This window comes from Tachypleus tridentatus, unplaced genomic scaffold (assembly GCF_004210375.1).
Source record: "Tachypleus tridentatus isolate NWPU-2018 unplaced genomic scaffold, ASM421037v1 Hic_cluster_1, whole genome shotgun sequence".
Taxonomy (NCBI): domain Eukaryota; kingdom Metazoa; phylum Arthropoda; class Merostomata; order Xiphosura; family Limulidae; genus Tachypleus; species Tachypleus tridentatus.
The window spans coordinates 16,499,774-16,526,466 of record NW_027467777.1 but is presented as its reverse complement, the minus strand read 5'-3'; the positions used below and the strand labels follow the sequence as shown (position 1 = coordinate 16,526,466).

At 36.0% G+C, this 26,693-nt stretch overlaps 1 protein-coding gene across 1 annotated transcript in view; it reads right to left on the bottom strand.

Moving 5' to 3' along the window:
- Nucleotides 1-1,693: 1,693 nt before the first annotated feature.
- LOC143241693 (huntingtin-interacting protein 1-related protein-like) overlaps nt 1,694-26,693 on the bottom strand; it is a 58,064-nt gene continuing 33,064 nt past the window's right edge. The window contains exons 2-4 of the mRNA XM_076484925.1: nt 25,010-25,054; nt 17,939-18,002; nt 1,694-1,818 (exon numbers count right to left, since the gene is read on the bottom strand). Coding sequence (XP_076341040.1) covers nt 1,694-1,818; nt 17,939-18,002; nt 25,010-25,054 — 234 coding nt within the window. The remainder of the gene's footprint in view (nt 1,819-17,938; nt 18,003-25,009; nt 25,055-26,693) is intronic.

Below are 26,693 nucleotides of genomic sequence, written 5' to 3'. Positions count from 1 at the left end.
GAAATAAGCAACATTCTAGGCACCATTTATTTATTTAACCAAATGTGCACAAGTTTAGTACACTGAACCAACTCTTTAATGGAGAAAGAATATTGATTATAATTCTGAAATTACTATGTACAAAATGTGGCAATATTATAGTGAAATGTACAAGTCTGTTAAAAACAAAACATCAGATTTTTTACAAAAGTATTTGTATTAAAGATAGGTCTGTGAACTGATGACATCAGTGCAGAGCAATTATCTACAGTTTGTTTCAGTACACTGTATCTGGTATTTACCATCCATCAGTTTAGAGTAAATTGAACAGTTGATAACTCTGATATAACATATGTAATACCAAGTTGAATGATACTGTAAATGGTCAAAAAGGTACACACTTCAATATTTCTGGTGTCATTAGAATGACACTATGATTCCTCTATTTTATGTCACACACACTGGTAACATTTTGCTGTAACAAATTATAGCTTTTCTACTTAATGTCATATACACTGGCTATATTTTGCTGTGACACACTGATTTGTTTACCTAATATCATACACACTAGCAACATTTTGGTGTGACACACCATGATTTAGATAAATACTGTAATACTTTACTGTGGTCCATTTATTTGTTCACTTAATACCATTTATGCTGGTAACATTTTGATATGACATACAATATTTTAAGATGTATTTAACTGCTCATTTATATATCATACTAAAGTTATAAAATGTTTTTAAATAAAATGGCTAACATACCCACAATTTTCCTAAATCGACAAGTGAAGACCTGTATTTGTATGAATCAGGCATTACCTGCAAATAAAAAAATTCTTCACTTCACATCACTCATTTTCAAAATCTACCATAAACAAATATGACAAGGAATACAAAGAAAGTTAACATGTTATTGAAAACAATACTCATTTAACTATTCAGCACAGAACACAACATTAATAGTTTTAAAATACACAATATCTTATTTAGAAGTGAAACAAGAAATAAATACCATGATGTAATACAAATTATATGCAAAAAAACTCTCTAAATATCAACACGAGTATTAATAGAAAATGATGATGTTGATGGACAAAAAGTTGAATCTGTACATATAAAGATGTCCACAAACTTAAAGTGAAACCATTTGAATATCAATACATCCAAGGATTTAAAGTAGAATCTATATATCACTATGTCTAATATTTTGAAGTAGAATCTTTAAGGATATCAACATGTCCAAGGATTTGAAATGGAATCTATATGGATGTCAAGATGTCCACAAAGTTAAAATGGAATCTGTACATATGCCAAGATGTCAAAAATTTAAAGTGAAATCTGTATGAAGTAGAATCTGTATGAATACTAAGACGTCCAAAGATTTAAAGTAGAATCTCTACATATACCAAGATTTAAAGTGGCTTCTGTATGGATATCAAGATGTCCAAGAATTTAGAGTCAAATGTATACATATACCAAGCAGCATTAGAATTTAAAATAGTATTAGTAGAGATATGAAGGTGTCCAATAACTTAAAATGTGGACATTTTAAGGAAATATTTTAAAGCTTAAAAAATCCTTTTTTTTTTCAGGCAAAAATGTAATTGTAACATTCTCCAGAATGAAGCAAGACTGCTAAAAGTTATGGTTAATCAAAGATTTACATCTAACAGTAACAAACACTATTTCTTACATTTTATGCCCTTCTCTCAAAGTTTGTGTAGGACATGACAAAACTTCCAACAAATAATTGGCTGCCCTTGTAACGGAATCTTCATAACAATATCCCAAAATGTATTGGCTCCCTTCTCATGGAATGTCCCAATGATTGCATCTTAATGTACAGTTAAGGACTCTGCTTAGAGAACTGAAATTTTTAACATTAGAATACAAGCAATTTCAAAGTTGAAACAGATCATTTTTTTCAGAAAAACTATTATTTAATAATGACAAAGTTTAACCTGCAACAACGTAAGAAGTACTAGGATTAACAACTAATTACCATTTTCTTTTAACAGAACAACATGTTGTCACTTAAACAATACAGTTAGTAAACTTGACAAAAGCAATGAAGAACAGAGCTCATGAAAACATGGCCTGTTAAGACTATTGGGGTTTAATATCCTCTGTGTTCTTCAGATGGAACTCTTGAGGTTTATGTCCTCTGTGTTCTTCAGATGGAACTTCTGGGGTTTATGTCACCTGTGTTCTTCAGATTGAACTCTTTGGGTTCATGTCCTCTGTGTTTTCTGGATGCTTTTTTTAGATCCAAGTCAACCTGTGAGGTAATGACTTTATTTTTCTTTTGTTTTTATGGTTGTGTGTGTTATTCACTTAATATTTCTTCTATCATTTAGTTTATCTATAAATCTTTAGTTACATTAAAATAATAACTCACCAACTAGCTCATCACATTTATTTTGAGTAAATACAGTAAAACCTAAGGCCAGAAATTGCATAGGGCAGAAACCTGTACAAGTCAGAAATATCAAAATTTTGCTGCATTATCTTAAGATTTCACTTATAAAAGGCCCTCTATATGGCAGAACCTGCATAATACAGATGGAAAACTATCTTTCACCTACCTCATCTATCAATAAGCAGGATTAGAACTTAAGTAAGGCAGAAAAATGTTTTTGATTAAATATTAATTTCTTATTTAATTAATAATTTATTTAAATATTAATAAATTCTTGTTGATTGGTTGGTTGGTTTCATATTTTATGGCACAAAGCAACTAGACTATCTGTGCAAAACATCTGGTAAAAATTTAAGTTCATAAAAGGAAATAAGGGTAAAACAAAACAAAACAAAGTTGGAAAAAAAAAGCATTAAAACCAATGTTTACATCTAGTCCACAGAGGAAACACACAAAAACTACAGTAATCTGAGTTGTGAAGGGCTTTCTGTAGCATAACTGTAATTATCATAACTCACAAGGAAGACTAACAGGTAAGCTAAAAAACACCGTCAGTCACCTGAGGTTGGCTTTCCAAGTCCTGGTTCTGAGTTATTTGATGTTATGGCCATTTTCAGAAAGTAAAGCAATAAAAGTTTTAAAAGACTTATAGAAAAATTTTAATTATAACTTGCTAGGATGACTAATGAGTAGTTCACACAGCAGCATTAGTCACCTGAAGTTGGTCTCTCCATTCCTGGTTTCAAGTTATGACGTGAAGCGGCCATTTTCTAATTTCAAATCAAACTAGATGTACTTTGATTCTTAAAAGAGAATCACATTAAAAAAAGGTCTAATGTATAAATTAAAAAACTTAAATAGCATGAAAAAGATAAATGACCTTTAAAAAACTAAAATAATTTCCAAAGTAGATAGTGTCTAATACCATAGATAAAGTTTGGGACAAAATATGTTTAAAATGGCACCGTCATTGAGAGTCATAACAACGGCAAGACAGTAAAATGTGGCTTATTGTGACCTTAGTGTTACACAGACAACATATTGGTGAATCAGTCCCAGACAAAACAAAACAAAACAATGAGTTAAAAAACTGTGACCAAAGAATAGTCTAGTTAGAACAACTTCTTCTTCCAATTCTTATGGAAACAAGACAGCCAAAGAACAATAGAGGGTTTTATTTGGAAAAGCTTGTTTTCACGTTGCTCAATTCAAGTCAGCTGCTAATTGGCATGGAGCCAAGCCTTTAATGCAGAATCATAGTCCATGTATGGAACAGGCACTGCAGTCATAGTGCCAAAACAGGCAGATTTAGCTGTGATGTTGGCAAGTTAATTCCTGGAGATACCAATGTGATCCAGTATCCAATAAAACAGGATAGAAGAAGATGTTAAAGAAAAATGGGCCAGTCTGTTTTGAATATTGGAGAGAACAGGGTGTGAACTAACATAAAGCAATTCCAGGACCAGTAGAAAATTAAGCAAGTCAGTATAAATAGTGCAATTTGAGCAATTGCTTAGGGTCTATGTATTCCAGGGCAAGAGAAATGGCATACAGTTCAGCAGTGAACACAGAAGCTGTAGAGGGATTCTGAGAACAACCACATAATCACAACAAACCATGGCAGAGCCCACAGAGTCACCTGATTTGAACCATCTGTATAAATAAGAATGGAAGAATGGTTCAAAAGATGTTCAGCAAATAACAGACAGTATTTCAATTGGGAATGTCTGCTTTTCTCAGATGACTTAAATACAGGTCACATTTGGGGACTGTAATAAGCCACGGTGGGATGGGCTGACCAGTGGATACAGCAGTATTATCCAAGATAGACACTAATTCATCCAACTGCATGTGGAGCAATGTCAGATTGTCTGTTCTGAAAAGCATGTCCCACCGAGGAAGGAAAATACAACCCCGGGTGGAATGCTTTGGTAAGGAACGGAGTTTTGAAGCATACAGTAAAGACAGTTGCAAATGGCAGAGGTGCAAAGAAAGTGCATGAGACTCTGTGTATAAGCTCTTAACTGGGAAAGTGTGGAAAGCCCCAGTGCAGAGCCAAAGTCCTTGATGATGAATGTGGTCAAGCATCTTTAAGTATGAAGTTCTGGCAGAATCATAGACCAGTGATCCATAGTTGAGTTTTGATTAGCACGATATATCTTCAGCACAGAACATCGATCAGCTCCCCAAGTAGTGGAAGAAAGGACCTAGAGGATGTTCGGTGCTGTCCTACATTTTATCCGTAGCTGCTTGATGTGTGGTAGAGAGATCAGTTTATGTTCAAAAATAAACCCCAAGAAATTTGTCTCAGGGACCACAGGTAGCACAACTTCACTGATATGGAGTTCAGGACCTGGGAGAATACCCGGATAGCAGCAAAAGAGCAAGCAAATGGTTTTAGAGAGAGAGAAGTTAAAGTCACTTGCTGTGGTCCACTTCAGTAAACGACTGAGGGCAGTCTGTAGCTGCTGCTCAATATACCTCATGTTTGACAACTGATGTAAGATGTGAAAGTCGTTAACATAGAGCCCATTTGAAATAGTAAGAGGGAGTTGTTCAGTGATGGCATTAACAATTATATTGAAAAGCGTGACACTCAAAACACAACTCTGAGGGACTCCAAGTTTCTTTAGAAAAAAATTGGAAAGTGTCAAACTCGCATGAACTTGGAATTGCCTGTCCATTAAAATTTTTTCAATAAAAATAGGCAAATAGCCACATCACCCACATATATGGAGGTCTCGCAAAATGCCATACCTTCAGGTTGTATCATAAGCCTTCTCAATGTCAAAGAATACTGATACAAGATGTTGTCATTTGAAAAAGGCTTCTCTGATTGATGTTTCAAGTCGAATCAGGTGGTCCATGGTGGAGCGCTGTCATCAGAGCCCACACTGGGTGGGTGACAGCAGGTTGTTTGATTTGAGGAATCAAAGAAGATGAGCATTAACCATTCTCTCTAAGGTCTTACAGAGACAGCTGTCAAAGCAATTGGATGGTAGTTTGAAGGAATCTTGGGATCTTGCCTGAGGCTTAAAGAAAGGTAGAACAGTAGCCTGGCACCAAGCATCAGGAAAACATTTTTCTGCCAGATCCATTAAATACAATCAGAAGAACAGCAAGAGAAGCAGGGGATAGATGGTGCAGCATTTCATAGTATACATCATCAAGTGTGACCAATGTACTGCCAGATGGATGAAGGGCCAGTTTGAGTTCCACCAGTGTAAAGGGGCAATTATAGTCATAGAGACAATCAGCTCAAAAGGAAAGATGTGATGCTCTGCCTGAGTTTTGATGCCAGGTGGAGGAGGAAGAAAGTGCTAGATACCCAACAAAACCTTTCAACTAGAGTAAAGGCAATGCTCCAGGTATCAGCTACTTCCTTGTCATCTGAGAGCAAGATCGAGAGGGGGACAGAATTATATTGCCCACTAACCTTTTAAATCTTGTCCCATGTGACTTTGGAACTGGTGGTAGAAGAAATGCTGATTGTGAACTTAACCCAAGATTCCTTCTGGCTTCAACATCTTAATCACCAAGCATTTGCACTGGGCTGCTGGAAAGCGATGCAATGCAAGAGTGTGGGATACCTACGAAAAGTATCCCAGGCCTGTTTTTGAGCATTCAGTGCCATGTGGCAGGCAGAATTCCATCACAAATGAGGATATCATGAAAAAAGTATTGAGGTTTTAGGAATACACTGAGCAGCTACCTGTATAATACAGTCAGTTACTGCTGCCACACAGTCATCTAGTTACGGCTCACAGACGATGGCAGGATCAAGTTCTGCGAGAGCAGTGAAGAGGGCTAGTTTGCTTGATCCAGCTTTCAACAATGCATGTTGGTCAGGTGGCATCAACCAATGCCAGTCTCTCTCAAAATTATAGGAATATGATCACTGCTTTGTGGATTATTGTCAATCCTCCATGAAAAGTGAGAGAATAGTGAAGGGGAGCAAACTGAGAGATCAATAGCAGTAAAAGACTGAGTAGGTGCATGAAAATAAGTATAAAAACTGCTATTGAAAAGAGAAAGATTGGGATCAGAGAGCATACTCTCTATGGAGCTACCCCTGCCATCAGTATCAACATTTCCCCAGAGGGGATGATGTCCATTAAAGTCCCCCAGGATTAAAAGGGGAGACAGCAACTGTTCAATGAGAGCATCAAGGTCTGATTGATCATAGTTCTCTCCAGATGACAGGTAGAGAGAACAAACAGTGATGGTACAACTGAAGGAAAACACAGATGGCTGTAGCCTCAAAGGGTGTGTCGAGTGGCAAAGACAAGGTCGGCACATGCTAACCAACCAACAGTGCCACCCCTACATGCACTCGTCCATTGCACAGCCTGTCATTTCTGTACAAAGAAAACTGCTGAAAGGTAACTGTAGCAGCAGGCTTCAGAAATGTTTCCTGTAAGGAAAGACATACAGGATGGTAGGAAGCAATCAGTGTTTTGATGTTATCCAGATTAGAACATAAATCTCCATAGTTCCATTGTATCAAGATGACCATTTTTATTTATGTGTAAGCAAACTGGGTGGCGAATCCTTCTTTTTATGATCACATCTTTTTTTTTTGCCGTCTTTATTCGAGGGAGATCTATCAACCTCCATGGATCCTGCCCTGGGTTGATTGGGCAGGTCTATGCTGTTGGAAGAGGATTCCAGTGACTGAAGACATGAACAAATGATCGTTTTGCATGTTGGGGTGGGAGAAGAAGATGTATCCAAGGAAATGCCTGAACCCAAAACCAAAGGAAGTAGATCTTGGGATTTGTTGGAATGTTTGTAAGGAACAGAGATGGGCGTTGAAGTTGGTTCATCAACTTTTTTAACCATGGAGGTCAAAATAATTTTCATTTGTTTTATGAATGATTCTTTTGGAGGCACAGAGAGATCCGACTTCGTCCCACAATAGTAGTGGAACAAGTGCAGCAGCACACACCGAGATGAAGTGGTGGACAGCAACTTTCGAGGCTCAGAATAAATAATGTTATGAATCGTTTTCAAATAATTTACCTCTTTTTCTTCCAACTATTTAGGGCAAGAACAAAAGTAGGATGGGTGAGAACTATTGCAATTGATGCAATGAAGGTCTGTTTCCCACTCATAGGCATTGTGATCCTTGCCACTGCAACAAGCACACGCCAAGGAACCACAACGTGATGTCTGACTGACCGAACTGTTGACACTGAAAATATCTGAGAGGGTTTGGAATGTATGGCCATACCCTGCAATTAAGATAACCTGCCTTGATGGTGGCAGGTGGATGTGGTGATGTAAAGGTCAGAATGAGGACACTGGTCAGCATCATAATTCCATCTTTGTGAGTGGAGATACATCTCACTGCAAAAACTCCTTGGGTGGAGAAAGCAGTGAGAATCTCTGACTCAGGAATGTTCTTCAAATCCTCTCAACAATAACTCCTCATGATGAATTCAAAGTAGTATGAGGTATAACCTCAATAGATATATCCCCAATTACCTTTGAATGGAGTTCACTGTGTTGAGATGTGGATGTTTCCACCAATATGGAAGCAGAGCAAAGCTTCTTTTCTGACTCTGGAGAGCTACCAGGTCCCCTAGTCCCTTCTAAATGAAAAAGGTAGACATCTGCCCTAAAGATTTGTCTGAAAGAGAATGTAGTAAAAGAAAATGATGTAAAAGATGTGGTCATTTACCTATGGACTGTTTTTTCACTATTTTATTTGAAGCATCCATGATAAAAAAAAGGAATATTTCAGTACCCACTGATCCCACCCACCATGGAGCTCTAAGAGAAGATGCACAATACCATACAAGGACACTGCAGCAATGTCAGAGTTTAGTACACACTATACCCAAACACCAGATACAATGTCCACAACACCTGTTGAGAACATCCAACACTGGTACTTGGTTGACCCTAGCTCAAGTGGACCAGCCAATTGGCCCAAAAGGGGCAACCCCAAGGCTGCCCGTTTACAGAATTGTTTTTTTTTTATTTCGCGCAAAGCTACTCCAGGGCTATTTGCACAAGCTGTCCCTAATTTAGCAGTGTAAGACTAGAGGGCAGGCAGCTAGTCATCACCACCCATCGCCAACTCTTGGGCTACTCTTTTACCAATGAATAGTGGGATTGACCATCACATTATAATGTCCCTATGGCTGAAAGGATGAGCATGTTTTGTGTGACAGGGATTCGAACCTGCGACCCTCAGATTACGAATGAGAACGCTTCTTAACTCACCTGGCCATGCCGGGCCCTATCTACAGGAATTCAAGGCCAAAGTGGTGTATCAGGGTTGGACCCCTCAACCACCATGATCCTCTCCTCCCCTTCATGGGTCACACTCATGGCAAACACGTGGGTGGATGTTTAGATCCCCAAGGAGGTAAATTGAAAGAACACAGCTTTCCCTGAGAGGTCCCTCACCACGCACAGGAATCTACACTGAGAGGAAATTCTTGTTTCATTAATAACTTGTTTAAATATTAACAAATTCTCACATATTTTGTTACAGTAAGTATTGGTTAAATATATTCTGTTCTTTTTTTCTTCCGTCATTATTCAGGAGGTCATTATTTGAAAGAATAATTTATTGTACTTTTGGTCACATTTGCTGATGGAAAACTAGAGAAACCACTGGTAATTGGTAAAAGTGAAAATCTGCACTGTTTCAAAAATTTAAAGAAGAATCAACTTTCTGTGGAATGGAAAGTGAATAATCGAGTGTAGATGGCAAGTTCTATATTTGAGAAATTTTTGAACAAAGTAAACAAAAGAATGGAACAAAGAAATAGGAATATTCTACTTTTCCTAAATAATGCAACTTGTCACCCAAAAGTTCAACTTTCAAATATTTGTTTAGTCTTTCTACCTTGATGTACAATATCAGTTTTACAGCCACTAGATAATGGAATTATACAGTGTATAAAACTGAAATACAGAAATTTGAAGCTTCAGCATATTATAGCAAACATTACTGTAAGAGAACATCTGAAATGACCATGAAAATTGATGTGTTAGAAGTAACTGCACTTTTAAGTCATTCAATCAAATGCATAATAAAGTGCTTGTGAAACTGTGGATTTATTCTTGATAATGGCAGAGAAGTTATTTGTTGTGATGATTCTAGTGAAATCCAAACTCTGATTGAGAAGATTGATGCAGATGATTCTGTGAACGTTGACAAGAATGTTTCTACAGACACTTATGAAATTGATTTAAAATCTATAATAGTATTGCAAGATGGTAACAGTGTGAGAGATTCAAAAGATGACAAAATGGAAAAGATAGTGAGGAAATAGAAATTCCTACTTCATCAAAATGTTAAGTTATATTAACGATATCAAATTGTATGCAAAAATGAAGGGAGAAAATGAACTTCTTGAAAAGGTTGTAGAATTGGTGTTCTCTTTTAACCAGATGAAAAAGCCCATTAAAAAAGTGAAACAGTTGAAATTGGACACTTTCTTCAAATAAATTTAAGATTTTGTGTACTTGTGTGCATTTTGAATGTCTATTTTGTTCATATTCTAATAAATATAGCATAAACAGTATAATAACTTTATTCACAAGGTCTTACTTCCCTTTGAGTCAAGCAAATATAACGTTCTGCTCAAAACTTATATATAATTTAAAGAATGCATATTCACTATCTAATCAGAAAACCAGCTAAAGCTGGAAATTTTACTTGTCCTGTGTGATTCTGCCACCTTAGACAGGTTTTACTGTATATATGTCATGAAACTGACACAATCTTCTACAGTGGTGACATACATACATTGTTAATGCAACAAATGATTATGTAAATTTATGATTCGCGTGAGATGTACTTATGTAAAGTAATGGAGTAAATAAATACTCTGTCATAAGCTCCAACAACAGAGTCACAAGACAGTTAGTGAATTATTGATGCCTGTCACAGAATTTATTAAAATAGAAAAGTGAATTTTGAATATTGTGTTGTTTGTGATTACATTTTTTCTTCTTCTGGTTCTTTTCCTATTTCAAATAATTAATATTTATGTTTTATTGTTCATTAACATTAGTACCAAATTCTTGGCCAGGCACATATTAACTGTGTTTGTAGTAAGTACTAAATTTTATTTTATGGTATTTGTATGATATTTTACACAGATACATGCCTTACATTTTTGTACTTTGTTTTCAATGAATGTTGAAGCAATTACACGGTAAGAATATCAGCTTTCAATTGTTAGGCATTCATACAGCAGCTTTACAGTCTGGTACACAAATGATGTCCTGGGTAGGATGTGAAGTATTTTATTCTTAGAACGATAACAACACTTCACTGTGTGGTACACAATAATGTCCTGGGTAGGATGTGAAGTATTTTATTCTTAGAATGATAACAACACTTCAATGTGTGGTACAAATAATGTCCTGGGTAGGATGTGAAGTATTTTATTCTTAGAACGATAACAACACTTCACTGTGTGGTACACAATAATGTCCTGGGTAGGATGTGAAGTATTTTATTCTTATAACAATAACAACACTTCACTCTGTGGTACATGATGATGTCCTGGGTAGGATGTGAAGTATTTTATTCTTAGAACAATAACAATGCTTCACTGTGTGGTACACAATAATGTCCTGGGTAGGATGTGAAGTATTTTATTCTTATAACAATAACAACACTTCACTCTGTGGTACATGATGATGTCCTGGGTAGGATGTGAAGTATTTTATTCTTAGAACAATAACAATGCTTCACTGTGTGGTACACAATAATGTCCTGGGTAGGATGTGAAGTATTTTATTCTTATAACAATAACAACACTTCACTGTGTGGTACATGATGATGTCCTGGGTAGGATGTGAAGTATTTTATTCTTAGAACAATAACAACGCTTCACTGTGTGGTACACAATAATGTCCTGGGTAGGATGTGAAGTATTTTATTCTTAGAGCGATAACAACACTTCCCTGTGTGGTACACAATAATGTCCTGGGTAGGATGTGAAGTATTTTATTCTTATAACAATAACAACACTTCACTGTGTGGTACATGATGATGTCCTGGGTAGGATGTGAAGTATTTTATTCTTAGAACAATAACAATGCTTCACTGTGTGGTACACAATAATGTCCTGGGTAGGATGTGAAGTATTTTATTCTTATAACAATAACAACACTTCACTGTGTGGTACACAATAATGTCCTGGGTAGGATGTGAGTATTTTATTCTTAGAACGATAACAACACTTCACTGTGTGGTACACAATAATGTCCTGGGTAGGATGTGAAGTATTTTATTCTTAGAACGATAACAACACTTCACTGTGTGGTACACAATAATGTCCTGGGTAGGATGTGAAGTATTTTATTCTTATAACAATAACAACACTTCACTGTGTGGTACATGATGATGTCCTGGGTAGGTTGTGAAGTATTTTATTCTTAGAACAATAACAATGCTTCACTGTGTGGTACACAATAATGTCCTGGGTAGGATGTGAAGTATTTTATTCTTATAACTGATTTGATTGATTGATTGATTGATTTAGTGTTTTATGGCACAAAGCAGCTTAATACTCTGCCTGACATTCGTAAAAATGTAAAAAAAAAAATAAATAAATAAATAAATGTAGTAATAGACATAATGGAACTGAAGGTAAAACAAAAAGTATAAAACCAATGTTGACACCTAGTCTACAATGTTAAGATAAAAGGTAGAGTATAAGAAGTTGTAAGGTATTTACTCTAGCAAAAGGTAATGATCATAACCCCAGGAAGATTAACAGGTAAGTTCAAGAACCACCGTCAATCACCTGAAGTTGGCCTTTCCAGTCCTGGTTCTGGGTTATGTGTCATAGCAGCTATTATCAAAATGTAAAAGAAAGTAAAAGTTTTAAAAGACACTCCATAAAATCGTAATAATGAGTAGTCAAATGTCCAGTAAAAGGATAAAGTCAAGTAAATGGAGTAAAATTTGTAGAAGTAATTGAAGATAGAAGCAAAAGCGGCAATTAAGACAGAAAATGGCGTAAAACCAATGTTGACATCCAGTCAACAAGGTTGTAAAGAACTACCTGTAGCAGAATGGTAATGATCGTAACCCGCCAGGAAGACTAACAGGTAAGTATAAAACCACCGTCAGTCACCTGAAGTTGGTCTTTCCAGTCCTGGTTCCGGGTTATGAGTCAATATGGCCAGTACTAAAAGTTAATTAGTAAAAGTGTGAAATGATATGCAGTAAAGTATAATAACAACTTCGCCAGGATGACTAACGAGTAGTTCAAACGGATAGTTCAAACAGGAGCGTTAGTCACCTGAAGTTGGCCTTTCCAGTCCTGGTGTCGAAGTTATTTAATGTTCTGGCCATTGTCCAATGTCAAATTGAAGGAGAAAGATTAAAACTGTAAAAAAGGAACCACAATTAAAAAAAGGTGTAATGAATAAACATGCAACACTTAAATGAGATTAAAAGGTTAATGGCCATTAAAAAATTAAAAACATTATCAAGGTGGACAGAGTCACCATCACCAATAACTCTGTCCAATGTTACAGATTGACCCTGGGAAAAAATATGTTTAAAATATTGCCGTCGTTGAGAATTGTAACGATGGCAAGAGAAAGTAAAATGTGGCTGATAGTGATTTGAGTGTTACACAAATTACACATTGGTGCATCAGTTCCAGATAAAAGAAAATGATGAGTTAAAAACTGTGACCAATGCGTAGCCTAGTGAGAACAACTTCCTCCTTCGAACTTTACGGAAGCTAGATGGCCAAAGTCCAATTTTGGGTTTGATTTGAAAAAGTTTGTTGTCACGCTGCTCACTCCAAGTGGACTGCCAGCTGGCACGAGCCGACCCTTGAAGATAACACCATAGTCCATAAATGGAATAGGCATAGGAGTGATGGTGCTGAAGCAGACATATTTAGCTGCCATGTCTGCAAGCTCGTTCCCGCGAATACCAACATGGCCTGGTATCCAGAAAAACTGGATTGAAGTAGCTGCTAATGAGAAACGGGCCAGTCGGTTACAAATATCAGCGAGAATAGGATGTGAGCCAACGTGTAGCGATTCCAAGGCAAGTATAGAACTAAGCGAATCAGTATAAATAGTGCAGTTGGAGTACTGCTCAGCTGCAATATGATCCAGGGCAAGAGATATGGCATACAGTTCAGCAGTGAACACAGAAGCTGAAGAAGGGATTCTGCGTGCAACTACTGATCCATAGCAAACCATAGCAGAGCCCACTGAATTACCTGATTTGGAACCATCTGTATAAATAGGAACTGAATGATTGTTTGAAAGATATTCATTGAATAAAAGACGGTACTTCCAATCTGGAGTATCTGCCTTTTTTAGGTGACTGAAAGAAAGGTCACATTTGGGGGGCTGTAATAAGCCATGGTGGGATGGGCGACCTGTGGAACATGCAATGTTATCCAAGGACAGACCCAATTCATCCAATTGCTTCCGGATGCGAAGGCCAAGCGGAGCAATGACAGATCGTCTGTTCTGAAAAGTACTGCCTTACCGAGGAAGGAAAACACATTTCCAGGTGGGATGCTTTGGTAAGGAATGAAGTTTCAAGTATATTGTAAAGATAGTTGCAAGCGGCGAAGGTGTAGAGAAGGTTCATGAGATTCAATGTATATACTTTGAACTGGAGAGTGCGGAAAGCCCCAGTGCAGAGTCAAGTCCTTGGTGATGAGCGGGGTCCAGCATCTTTAAGGCTGAGGGTCTGGCAGAGCCATTGACCATTGATCCATAATCGAGTTTCGATCTAATAAGAGCACGATATACCTTTAACATTGAACAGCGATCTGCCCCAACTGGTAGAAGAGAGAACACGGAGGATGTTCAGTGCTCTTGTGCATTTGACCGAGCTGCTTTAAGTGTGGTATAAAGGTCAGTTTACGATCAAAGATAAGCCCCAAGAACTTGGTCTCCGGACAACTGGCAGCAAAACTCCACCGATATGAAGTTCAGGATCAGAGTGAATACCCGTCGACGGCAAAAGTGCATGCACACAGTTTTGGAGAGAGAGAAATTAAAGCCGTTCGCCATAGTCCACTTCCGTTTACACAATTGAGGGCGGTTTGTAGTTGCCGCTCAATATATCTCATGTTTGACGACTGACATGAGATGTGAAAGTCATCGACATACAGCCCATTCGCAACAGTGAGAGGGAGTTGTTCAGTGATGGCATTTATCTTTATACTGAAGAGTGTAACACTCAATACACATCCTTGAGGGACTCCAAGTTCCTGTACAAAAGAACGGAAAGTGTCGAACCCACACGAACCTGGAATCTCCTGTCCATTAAAAATTTTTAATAAACATGGGTAGATGGCCACGTAACCCATATGTATGGAGGTCTGTAAAGCGCCATACCTCCATGTTGTGTCGTAAGCCTTCTCTATGTCAAAGAATATTGATACAAGATGTTGGCGGTTGAGAAAGGCTTCTCTGATAGATGTTTCAAGGCTAATTAGGTGGTCTGTGGTGGAGTGCTGTCGGTACGGAACCCACACTGGGTGGGCGAGGAGGTTGTTTGATTCAAGGAACCAAACAAGACGAGCATTAACCATCCTTTCTAATGTCTTACAGAGACAGCTTGTCAAAGCAATTGGGACGGTAGTTTGAAGGAATCTTGGGATCTTTCCCTGGCTTAGAGAAAGGTAAAATAATAGCCTGGCGCCAAGCATCAGGAAAAACATTCTTCTGCCAGATCCGGTTGAAAACAATCAGAAGGACATTAAGAAAAGCAGGGAGATAGATGGTGCAGCATGTCATAATGAATATCATCAGGTCCAACAGACGTACTGGCAGACCGATGAAGGGCCATTTTAGTTCCACCAGGGTAAAAGGACGATTATAGTCAAAGAAACAGTTAGTTCGAAGGAAAGAGGTGATAGCTCATAGCCCGAGTCTTGATGGCCAGGAAGGTGGAGGAACAAGCAGAAGTGCTAGATACCCGCAAAAGCTTTCACCTAGAGTGTTAGCGATGTTCGAACATCAGTCACCTCCTGACCATCAGAGAGTAAGATCGAGAGGGGATAGGAATTGTAGTGTCCATTAACCTTTCAATCCTGTCCCATATGATCTTGGAACTGGTGGTAGAAGATATACTGGTTGTGAACTTAATCCAAGATTCCTTCTGGCTGTGACGTCTTACCCACCTAGCATGTGCACGGGCCCGTTGGAAAGCAACCCGGTTTGAAAGTGTGGGATATCTATCTAAAAGTATCCCAGGCCCGCTTTTGAGCCTTCCGTGCTAAGTGGCAAGCAGGATTCCACCACGGACGAGGATATCGTGGAAAACGGTAGGAGGTTTTAGGAATACACTGAGCAGCTGCATGTGTAATACAGTCAGTTACCGCTGCTACACAGTAGTCTATTGATGGCTGATTTACGATGGCAGGATCAAGTTCTGCGAGAGCAGTGAAAGTGTATTCTTATAACAATAACAACACTTCACTGTGTGGTACATGATAATGTCCTGGGTAGGATGTGAAGTATTTTATTCTTAGAACGATAACAACACTTCACTGTGTGGTACATGATAATGCCCTGGGTAGGATGTGAAGTATTTTATTCTTAGAACGATAACAACACTTCACTGTGTGGTACATGATGATGTCCTATGTGTAATATGAAACATTTTATTATTATAGTTATAACATCACTTAACCTTGTGGTACACTAACATTTTCCTAATTTGATATAATTTTCCTATAATAATTATCTCTACTAACACATAGTCATGCTTCTTAGATAACTATGAATATTATGGGATGAAGATAATGAGTCTCCTCAGATAAATTATTGAGGGTTACAGCAAGTAGTCAAATTCCTCTATCAAAGCATCTGCACCCAATAAATCCTAACAGAAAACTTGCCAGGAACCAAATTGAGAGCAGAAGCTGACAATCTTACCAAACACTTCTGATAAAATTTGTCCGGGGTAAAATCTGAGAACAGGAGTGGAGATCAAACAAATCCAAGAAATTGAGACTTTTTCAAAAAGAATAACAAAGTTCAGTCTCCAAAAGACAATCTAATCAGTGGAATTAATATATCCATCCATTTGGTGGTGGTAAACCAAAGCATGCTACTCAGACAAATGAAGGGAACAAAGTATTCCATCACATAATAGAGCAGCAAATCTCCAAGCATTAACAAAAATGTCAGGTGAACTGAGTAACCATCCTCAGACTTCAAAAACCCAATTCACTAATTGAAGAAATGGAGTGTGAGATCACTGATCCAAAGGTGCTGGATAAAGAGAGTCCAAATTCTCCCCAAATTGACTCAGAACCCCCTAAAGAGACACTTCCAGACTGAATTCATGTCTCAGTCTCACAAAGAAGAAAATCATGAACAGCCTCAACTGAGAAATATATCCTCAAGACGACTGGTATGGGTATTAAAATTTTAATTAAAATAAAGTACAGAACAACATTACGACCTTCTTAGGTCATCTTCAGGTTTTGAGAATACATTTTTACTTCAAGTGGGTTTCTTATCATCATGAATTAGCCTCAACTGAGATAATGCTGACCAATGGACAGAGAAAGTGAGTTTACATTCTAAATTTAAGCTTACTTTCTTAGTTCACTCTACTTGATTTTCATTTTGATTAGTTCAGCAGAAAATCATCTTGAAAACAAACAGCTAATGAGCTATTCATTGATACAGTAGAGGCACTCATCCACTTGTCTACAAAGATAGGTACACAGTTTTTAAGTTGCTACTAAATAATGATTGTTGTCATTGTCATCTAAATGTGCCTCGTTTGTTTTTCATGCTACTTACAGTTTAGTCAAGTTATCAACTACATCAGCATTTCCAAAAGTTTGAGGCATGTCTCCACACAGGGAAACAAATTAACTCTTGAGTAAAGCCAATAATTGAATAATGCAAAATTTAGCATTTTGATATTTTTTTTATTAATGAAAATAATAAAGAATTAAAACAACACATATAACATTTTCATCTACATATTAATATGATATCTTGTTACTTAATTCACTTTTTCACTTACATTAAAAAACGTAGCAGGCACAAAAGAAACAATTTAAAGGGGCAATGTGGAAGACAAAAGTTTGAGAAACTTGAACTGCAGAGCACTTTCTTTCTTGATCAACTCTGCCATTATTAAAGGTTCATCTTCCTGTTAGTGTCACAAAACAAATTTTAACCAAAAATACCAAACAAGCACAACACCAAACAATAAAAAGTACACAAAAGCTTTGACATTAGAGAATAGAAACCAGTTCCTATAAGAACAAACTCAATACCAGTGATAACAAGTACAATAGTATAACTATTAATGGCTTAAAAAATTAAGTGGGGTTAAAAATTAGAATTAAAAATATAAACAAGTAACAAAGAAAGAGTTAAAATATTTTACACTGCTATTATTGTTCAAATATAAACAAATATTAAAATCTATCAATACATAACAAATTTAAATATGGTAAAGCAAAATGCCCTGTATATTAAATCTTAAAAAGAAAAAAAACTGCTTGACAGTTTGGAAACACAAAACTTAAGGAAAGGATACTTCGCACATGTTTTTCTTTCACTGGGGTTTCCTGGTTATTAATGGCCTTCGAAAGACTGATACCCTGAGAAAGAGAGAGAAAATCAAATATAAAACAATCTATGTTATTGAGTAAATATTTACTGTTTCAGAATACCTTTTGAAAACTTATGCCATAATGAGTACCTTTCATGACAAGAATATCAACTCCTAACATTTAAGGATTTTTATGGAAATAAGCTCAGAGTGCAGTTTTTCTATTTCACTTCTTGATAGCTCATATATTAATGAAAATGAAAGTTCTTTTATGATATATTACTATATTTCTGCAATGATTTATGTAAAATACATATTATTTAATGCAACTATAGTAAAGTAAAACAATGTTTCTCTCCAGTGTTTATGATACATAAATCAGAGATCATCACCACCAGTAACAGTAATGCCATCTAGTGATCAATGATTGTAATAAATGAAAACATGCAAGAAAATTTAGGCAAATAACTGAAAATGTTGAAAGATATGGTTTGCCAACATTAACTTGGGTAATATTTTTTGAAACACAGAGAATGTCTGAAATATGCTGGGCAAATCACAGAAGCAATTATTAAATTACATTGTATGTATGGTTAGGATTAGAATTTCACTGACTAAACCTTAAAAAATCACTGTCACTGAACAGCAAACAATCCCCTACTTCCTTAATGTATCCTTCAGAATAAAAATCCTTACAAGTGACAGAAGTGAACAGTTCAATTCTTCCTTAACATATACTTCAGGTTAAGAATCCTTAGACATTACAAAAAGCAGACAATCACCTACTTCTTTAATGTATCTTTCATGGTAAAAATCTTTACAAATTACGCTGTGAATAAGGTTTGAACTATACTTAGTTAGATGCAAAATCAAACTGTATATACCCTTTGGCTTTAACATATTGACTAAGTTTATAAATATAGAAATTCTGCAAAGAAACAAATTCAAGTAAATTTTCCTCATCTCAGTTCATATACAAGGCAATTATCTATCAGGAATACATTTTCTGTGTAGAAAAATGTTAACTTCTAATATAATAATTTTTTGCCTCCTCTCACAGCTAGAATTCTATACTGAAAAGGTGGAGAAACCAGTGCAAAGTTATCTAGATAGCACAACCTTAAAAATGTGTTCAAAACAGTCCATGAAGTGTCACAACTCCATGTAGAAGAACATACACCCATATGAGACCACACCACCTCTGTACTAGATATAATCCTTGGCCATTGTGAAAATATGTGTCACTAAATGGATGGGAAAAAAGAAGCACATCCAAAAGGAATTTGGACATGCCTGATGATGTTTAGTGGTTAGGGCATGGCAGACCATAATCAGTTAGTCAACTCCAGTTCAAAATAAGGCAACATTGAGAACAAATCATCTAAGCCATCTCAGACACCGTTCAACACCTGCATGCAAATGTAAAACACAACCTTCACCATTCACTTCGAAACTCAATATCCAGGCCATGATAAGAAGGTGGAATGCAACATAGAGGGCCAACAATAGTCCAAAACCCTGCTTAATGGGAATGTATTGTCCAGTCTATAGTAGAAGAAGGATCCAACCAACACGAGCACACACAGGAACTGACTTACAGATAGGAAAGGGGATTCCTAATTGGAGGGGTGAACTGCATGTCATAGAATCAATCAGTCCATCTCCAGACAGAATCTAGAATGATTCATCAGGTCCATGATAAGAAGACAGTGCACACCATCTACACCACCCTAATGTACACCCATTAGGCAAAAACAACCTAATAATGAAATCCACAGGATCCTGTATGAGATTCCATAGATCATACAATAGCCACTAAAGGTACTGAAAGGGAAGAAGGGCTCCCAAAGAATACCAAATCCACAAAAGCAACAGTACCTCATTTGTAGTGAAAGGAGGAGTGAATTAGCTCCATTAAACATAACTAAAGAGAAGGCTAGGTCAGACTAAGGGAGGAGTTAAAGAAAACCCCAAAAAAGGATGTAATATTGGGTCAGGACAAGAAACTACTTCTCCAACTTTAACAACCCAATCCATATGTGTAGTTTTACCAACAACAACAACAAAAAATTTAGTATGAGGTATCTCAATAGAAACAGCCAGTCATTCATGGATGAAGAAAACGGCAGACTATGTGAACAAAGAAAGTGGGCAAAAGTACTGACCACTAAACAAAAAAAAAAAGAGGAAGTTAAAGCCAGACCCAACAGCAAAGTGAAGAATGGAAAGATCTAAGACCCCTGAAGACAAGAATGAAGTCAATGTCAGAATGAAAGAAAAATAGATTTATGGAAGGAAGCATACAAGACACACTTTAGTCCACCAAATATCCAAAGTAAAAATTCACTGAATGGAGAGAAAAAAAGCACACCATAGAAGAATGATGAAAGTGAATGAGAAATATATAATTATGGGACTTCAAATCTGTTGTAATAATGAAGTACAAAAAAACAAGGAAAGAACCACAAATAAGGTTAACTGACTAGTAATATAACATCTCAATTGAGAAGCCCTACCAATTTTGATAGACATTAGTGAGAAACAAAGATGGATCCAAGGAAAGATGTAAGGTAAAGGTCTGTGAAGAATGGGAAAGGGAGAGTCCTATCCTCACATGAAACTCTAATATCTATACTGAATGTGTGTGGGAAATTCAGCTTACCACCAAAACCTGGAAAGGAAGCACATGGAAAGGGAAAAAGGAGGAATGTATGACACAAGAAAAATCCATAACATGGTTGGGAATGTTGAAAAACAAGGATGATGATAAAACAAATTACCACTCTGGACTACAATGAAGTAGGAAAACATACAAATACAGTCACGAAATATGGCATTAAACAAAGTGAAAGGAAAAATTAGCAGAATGAAATTCACTAGAGTAAACAGTGAATATCCCTAAGAAGATCCCACCGACAGAGGAATAAAGGGAAAGATGTGAGTCCCCCTCCACAAAAACACCACAGAAACCTAGTGGATAGATATGGTGAAAGAGATTGTGTAGAAAAAGGTAACATACAAAGTAGGGAACGGGTAGATGCAAACAGGAAAATTAGACGTGGGAAAAAGATACTACATATTAAGGGTATGATTCCCATGCCAGAATGAAAAATTCATAGGTTTGAGAGCCCAGGAAAAAATATTGATCACATAATTTAACTGAGTTATTAACTAAACAGCATGGACCCCAAAATCTGAATAGAAAAGGTAAACAAACAGACATACAAAAGCTATCATACCTGGGAAACTGTATATAGAAATGGTCAAAATAAAATGTGGGTGGATTCATAGGACAACCTTTCAATACAATGCAAAGGAAAAAGGTAAAAGCTGTTCAAAACATAACCATAGAAACCATTTCAAACAGTATTATAGAATTTAACTTGCAGCAAAAAGAGGCTGAAACCACCTTACTAAAATACTGGTGCCCAGATCTACAGATATGACTGTTGTTGTACAGTGACAACTGTTGCAAAAGTAATAGAACTTGTAACACTATTTTGATAATTTGAGGAAAAAAACTTACTTGTTAGATAAAACAAATTCAATCTGCAAATTATCATGGAATAAATCATTAATTGAAGTAATCAGGTGAAATATAAAAAAATGAAGCAAATACCAGCAAAATTAGAACACATGTACATGAAGTTGGTAAATCAATAAGTAAATATTGTATTCTACAGCAAAGAAGAATCTAGCTAGGCTACAAAAGTGTATCATACTACATTTATTGGAGGGTTGTTGCATGCTCATTTACATGTTACATAACAACTGTAACACATGCAAACACTTGGATGAAGGTGAGTAGCACAAAGCTAGTTGTAAGTAAACATTTTCATATGGTATTTGTTGAGAAAAACTAGTAATTATTAAAAGTATATATTTATTTTCTGTTATCGACAAATATCAGAACATACCTTCACAGTTTACCTTCCTCTACACAGAACATACCTTCACAGTTTACCTTCCTCTCTTATCAACAAATATCCTACACAGAACATACCTTCATAGTTTACCTTCATCTCTTATCAACAAATATCCTACACAGAACATACCTTCATAGTTTACCTTCATCTCTTATCAACAAATATCCTACACAGAACATACCTTCACAGTTTACCTTCATCTATACAGAACATACCTTCACAGTTTATCTTACTCTCTTATCGACAAATATCCTACACAGAACATACCTTCATCTCTTATCGACAACTATCCTACACAGAACATACCTTCATAGTTTACCTTCATCTCTTATCGACAAATATCCTACACAGTTTACCTTTCTCTCTTATTGACAAATATCCTACACAGAACATACCTTCACTGTTTATCTTCCTCTCTTACCAATAACTCCCCTATACAGAACATAACTTCACAGTTTACCTTCCTCTCTTACCAATAATTCCCTTATACAGAACACAATTTCATATTTTACCTTCCTCTATTATCCATAATTCTGCTATATAGGACATAACTTCACAGTTTACCTTCCTCTTTAAGTGTAATTCCCCTATACAGAACAAAAATTCAGAAGACTAGTGTTGAAACAATACAAAAACTCAGAAGACTAATGCAGACACAATACAAAATCTCAGAAGACTAATGCAAACACAATACAAAAACTCAGAAGACTAATGCAAACACAATACAAAAACTCAGAAGACTAATGTAGACACAATACAAAAATTCAGAAGACTAGTGTTGAAACAATACAAAAACTCAGAAGACTAATGCAGACTCAATACAAAAACTCAGAAAACCAGTGATGTTGTTTTCACATTTTAAGATAATATTTCTCATCTTTCAGAATGTTGATAGAATATATTCATCTACAAGTTACTATCAGACTATGACCTGAAATGTTTACTTATCCATAATTTACTTTTGACACTTTGATTGATGTGCCCCTAACTATAATTTACTGAAACAAGTCAAAATTTAAAGATGATAAAAAAATAAAGATCTAAGTTTCAGTTATTTCATTGCAAACTATTAACTTTTCAGATTTTACAACTGTTGTATCTAGCATCAGATAGCAATATAATGAAAAACATCATAATTACTTCTTGTGCAAATGGCTTCCATGCACAAGATAAGATGAATGGGTATGGCATACAACATGTTTTCTCTATCACAAGAAATTCCACACTCTTGAAGATTAACAAGCAACCATAGATACTTGGACAAGTTAACCCAATTTTAAGACAAATGCATTTCTTTGTCCATTATTAAGAATGAACACTTAAAAAATATTCTAAAAGCTGTAGTGTGTCAATCAGAAGAACCAGAAGTATTCATTATTCACTATTTTAAGATGATTTACCATATTGATAGTTAATGTCACCAATCTTACAGCAATATGACAAACAATACTTTGTCATGGAACAATGAGAGATGGAATTTCAACTCATAAAGTAAAAACAGATAAAAAAACACCTAAAATTACAATGAGGATTCTATCACTATTACACAAAACAAAAATAATAATAAAGAGATAGTAAATTTCCAAATGGGCTAATAGTTTTAGCACTGTTTCTTCAAAATCTGGCTACACACTTTAGTGCTATAGGTGTGTTAAAGAAGTTATGGTTACTTTCACTGTTCCACCATAGCATTCAAGAATAGCAGACTCTCCTCTAAAGTCTTTGCAATTTGAAATTACAGAAAGTTATTAACTTTACGTAGCCAGTATGTAATAACATGTGGTATGTTAACTTTACGTAACCAGTATGGAATAACATATAGTGTGTTAACTTTATATATCCAGTATGTAATAACATGTACTATATTAACTTTACATTGCCAGTATGTAATAACATGTACTATATTAACTTTACACAGCCAGTATGTTATAACATGTACTATATTAACTTTACATAGCCAGTATGTAATAACATGTACTACATTAACTTTACACAGCCAGTATGTAATAACATGTACTATATTAACTTTAAATTGCCAGTATGTAATAGCATGTAGTATATTAACTTTACACAGCCTGTATGAATAATATGTAGTATGCTAACCTTATATACCCAGTATGTAATAGCATGTACTATATTAATTTTATGTAGCCAGTATGTAATAACATGTGCTATATTAACTTTACATACCCAGTATGTATTTGTTTGTTTGTTTTGAATTTTGCACAAAGCTACCTGAGGGCTATCTGTGCTAGCCATCTCTAATTTTGCAGTGTAAGACTAAAGGGAAGGCAGCTAGTCATCACCACCCACCACCAACTCTTTGGCTACTCTTTTACAAACGAATAGTGGGATTGACCTTCACATTATAATGCCTCCATGGCTGAAAGGGCGAGCATGTTTGGAGCAACGGGGATGCAAACCTGCGACCCTCGGATTAGGAGTCGCATGCCTTAACGCGCTTGGCCATGCCAGGCCACCCAGTATGTAATAGCATGTACTATATTAACTTTACATAGCCAGTATGTAATAGCATGTAGTATATTAACTTTACATAGCCAGTATGTAATAGCATGTAGTATATTAACTTTACATAGCCAGTATGTAATGGCATGTAGTATATTATCTTTACACAGCCAGTATGTAAGAGCATGTAGTATATTAACTTTACATAGCCAGTATGTAATAGCATGTAGTATATTAACTTTACATAGCCAGTATGTAATAGCATGTAGTATATTAACTTCACATAGCCAGTATGTAATAGCATGTAGTATATTAACTTCACATAGCCAGTATGTAATAGCATGTAGTATATTAACTTCACATAGCCAGTATGTAATAGCATGTAGTATATTAACTTCACATAGCCAATATGTAATAACATGTAATAATTCTTATTCTCTTTACAGCCTACAATAAAAACAACTTGACTATTATATCCAAACATTTTGTTGACTATTAAATTCTGTATGTGAGGGTTGTTGGAGTATTGAAAATTCTTTTTTTTTCTTCTAATTTTATATAAGTTCAAAACATAATTGAAAAATAATTTGAAACATAATAATGGCTGGCAGTAGATTATTTCAGTTTGGGAAATACTATGAGTGATAGTGTTACTATAAAATACCTGCAAATAATCTGCCTGGCCAGCATTTTGGTGAAGGGCCAAAATCTGATGTGGAAAGAAAAATATTTCATATAACATTACAAGACAGGCAGAGAAATGACAGAATAAAAAACAACACATATATCAGATGCAGTAAATGTTCATTCTAAGAATAAAATGAAATGGGCATGTAGCAAGGTATTCTGATAAGGATGGACATTAAGAACAATGAAAAGACAAGCTAGGATGGTAAAACAATCTAAGGGAAGGCAAAAGAGAAAATGAAGGGACAATATGAGGATGAAAGCAGAAACCAGATGGACATGGTATGCTAAGAATTGGAAATACTGGACTGATCTAATGGAGAGTTACATCCAATGAGGGATGACTGAAGCTAAGAGAGATAGATATATAATATAATTCTAGTATAAACAATGTTATCATTACCCATAAAATTAACTTTATTATAAAGTATCTAGTGTTCCTTTAAAATGATCAAGTATAGGGTGAAACAAGAATTAGCAGCCAATAACACTATGTAACACAAATTTTGTTCCTGGATAGTATGCATTATTTCTGAATTGCTTATGTTGTAAAAGTACAGAAAATGGCCATTATTCCCTTCAAACTTTGATTTTGTGACCTGGATAATGAAATTTAGAAATTAACCTATTTTCTATGTAAAAACGGGCAAATTTGCACATTTTTATTTACATAACATCTGAATAAAACAACATATAAATCAAGATTTGAATGTATTTTTACTAAAGTCATACAAAAATGTTTAGAAGTAAGTAGTTTTTCAAGATTTTCGACTGTAATGTAAATCACTTTTACGTATCAGCCCCCAAATGTAGTCTCCCATCACGTTTTCATTATATGCTCCTTGGTAGTGGCATTCAAAGTCCAGTATATCTTGGTGGAAGCACTCGCCTTGCTCTTTGAGGTTCACCGAATGAGTCAGCAGAAGAGACAGATACTTATTTCAGTTATGAAGCAGCACAGCTCTGAGGCTTCTGGATGAGCTTTCAATGAAGAGGCATCATTCGTTTGGGTTACAGGCAACCCAATTGCCTCGCACAGACCAGATACATTGTGGCAGAAGCAGAGCCCATCTTGACAAGTGAAGAAGCTTGAAAAATGTCGGTGATGCTTCCCCTAACTTGCAACTTTCACATTTTCATTTAACAAATCCCACTCCTTGAGCCCAGATGTCAAAAGCTCGGCAATTGACTTTGTTATACCAAGATCTCTGATCAAGCCATTGAGGTCTCTTTGGTTGGGGTAGTACGAGTTTCTCTCACCAGCTATATCTCTGAAATTGTAATCTGGATTTTCAATGTCTACCTCCTCTTCTGATTTGTTGCTCTCTTCTGAGGATAGCTGCTTTCTCTCTGACAGAGTGGATACAGGGAGCTCAGGGCAGTGTGTCACTGGGGCGATGGATGATGGAAGGTTTGGATACATGATAGCAGACATACTCTTTCTAGCCCAACTTTTGGAAGAGTCCATTGTGCGGAAGTAGCAATTGCTCGAGTGGTCAATGGATTCACGCCAAATTCTTGGAATAGCGAAGTTCATGGCTTTCTTTTCCCCTCTATACTATCCTGCAAAAGAGCAAAATAAAATTGTTATTATGAAAAATAAATTTATTTCATCCACAATTAATGTGTAAGAGGTTCATGCAAAATATTTTATTTGTTAT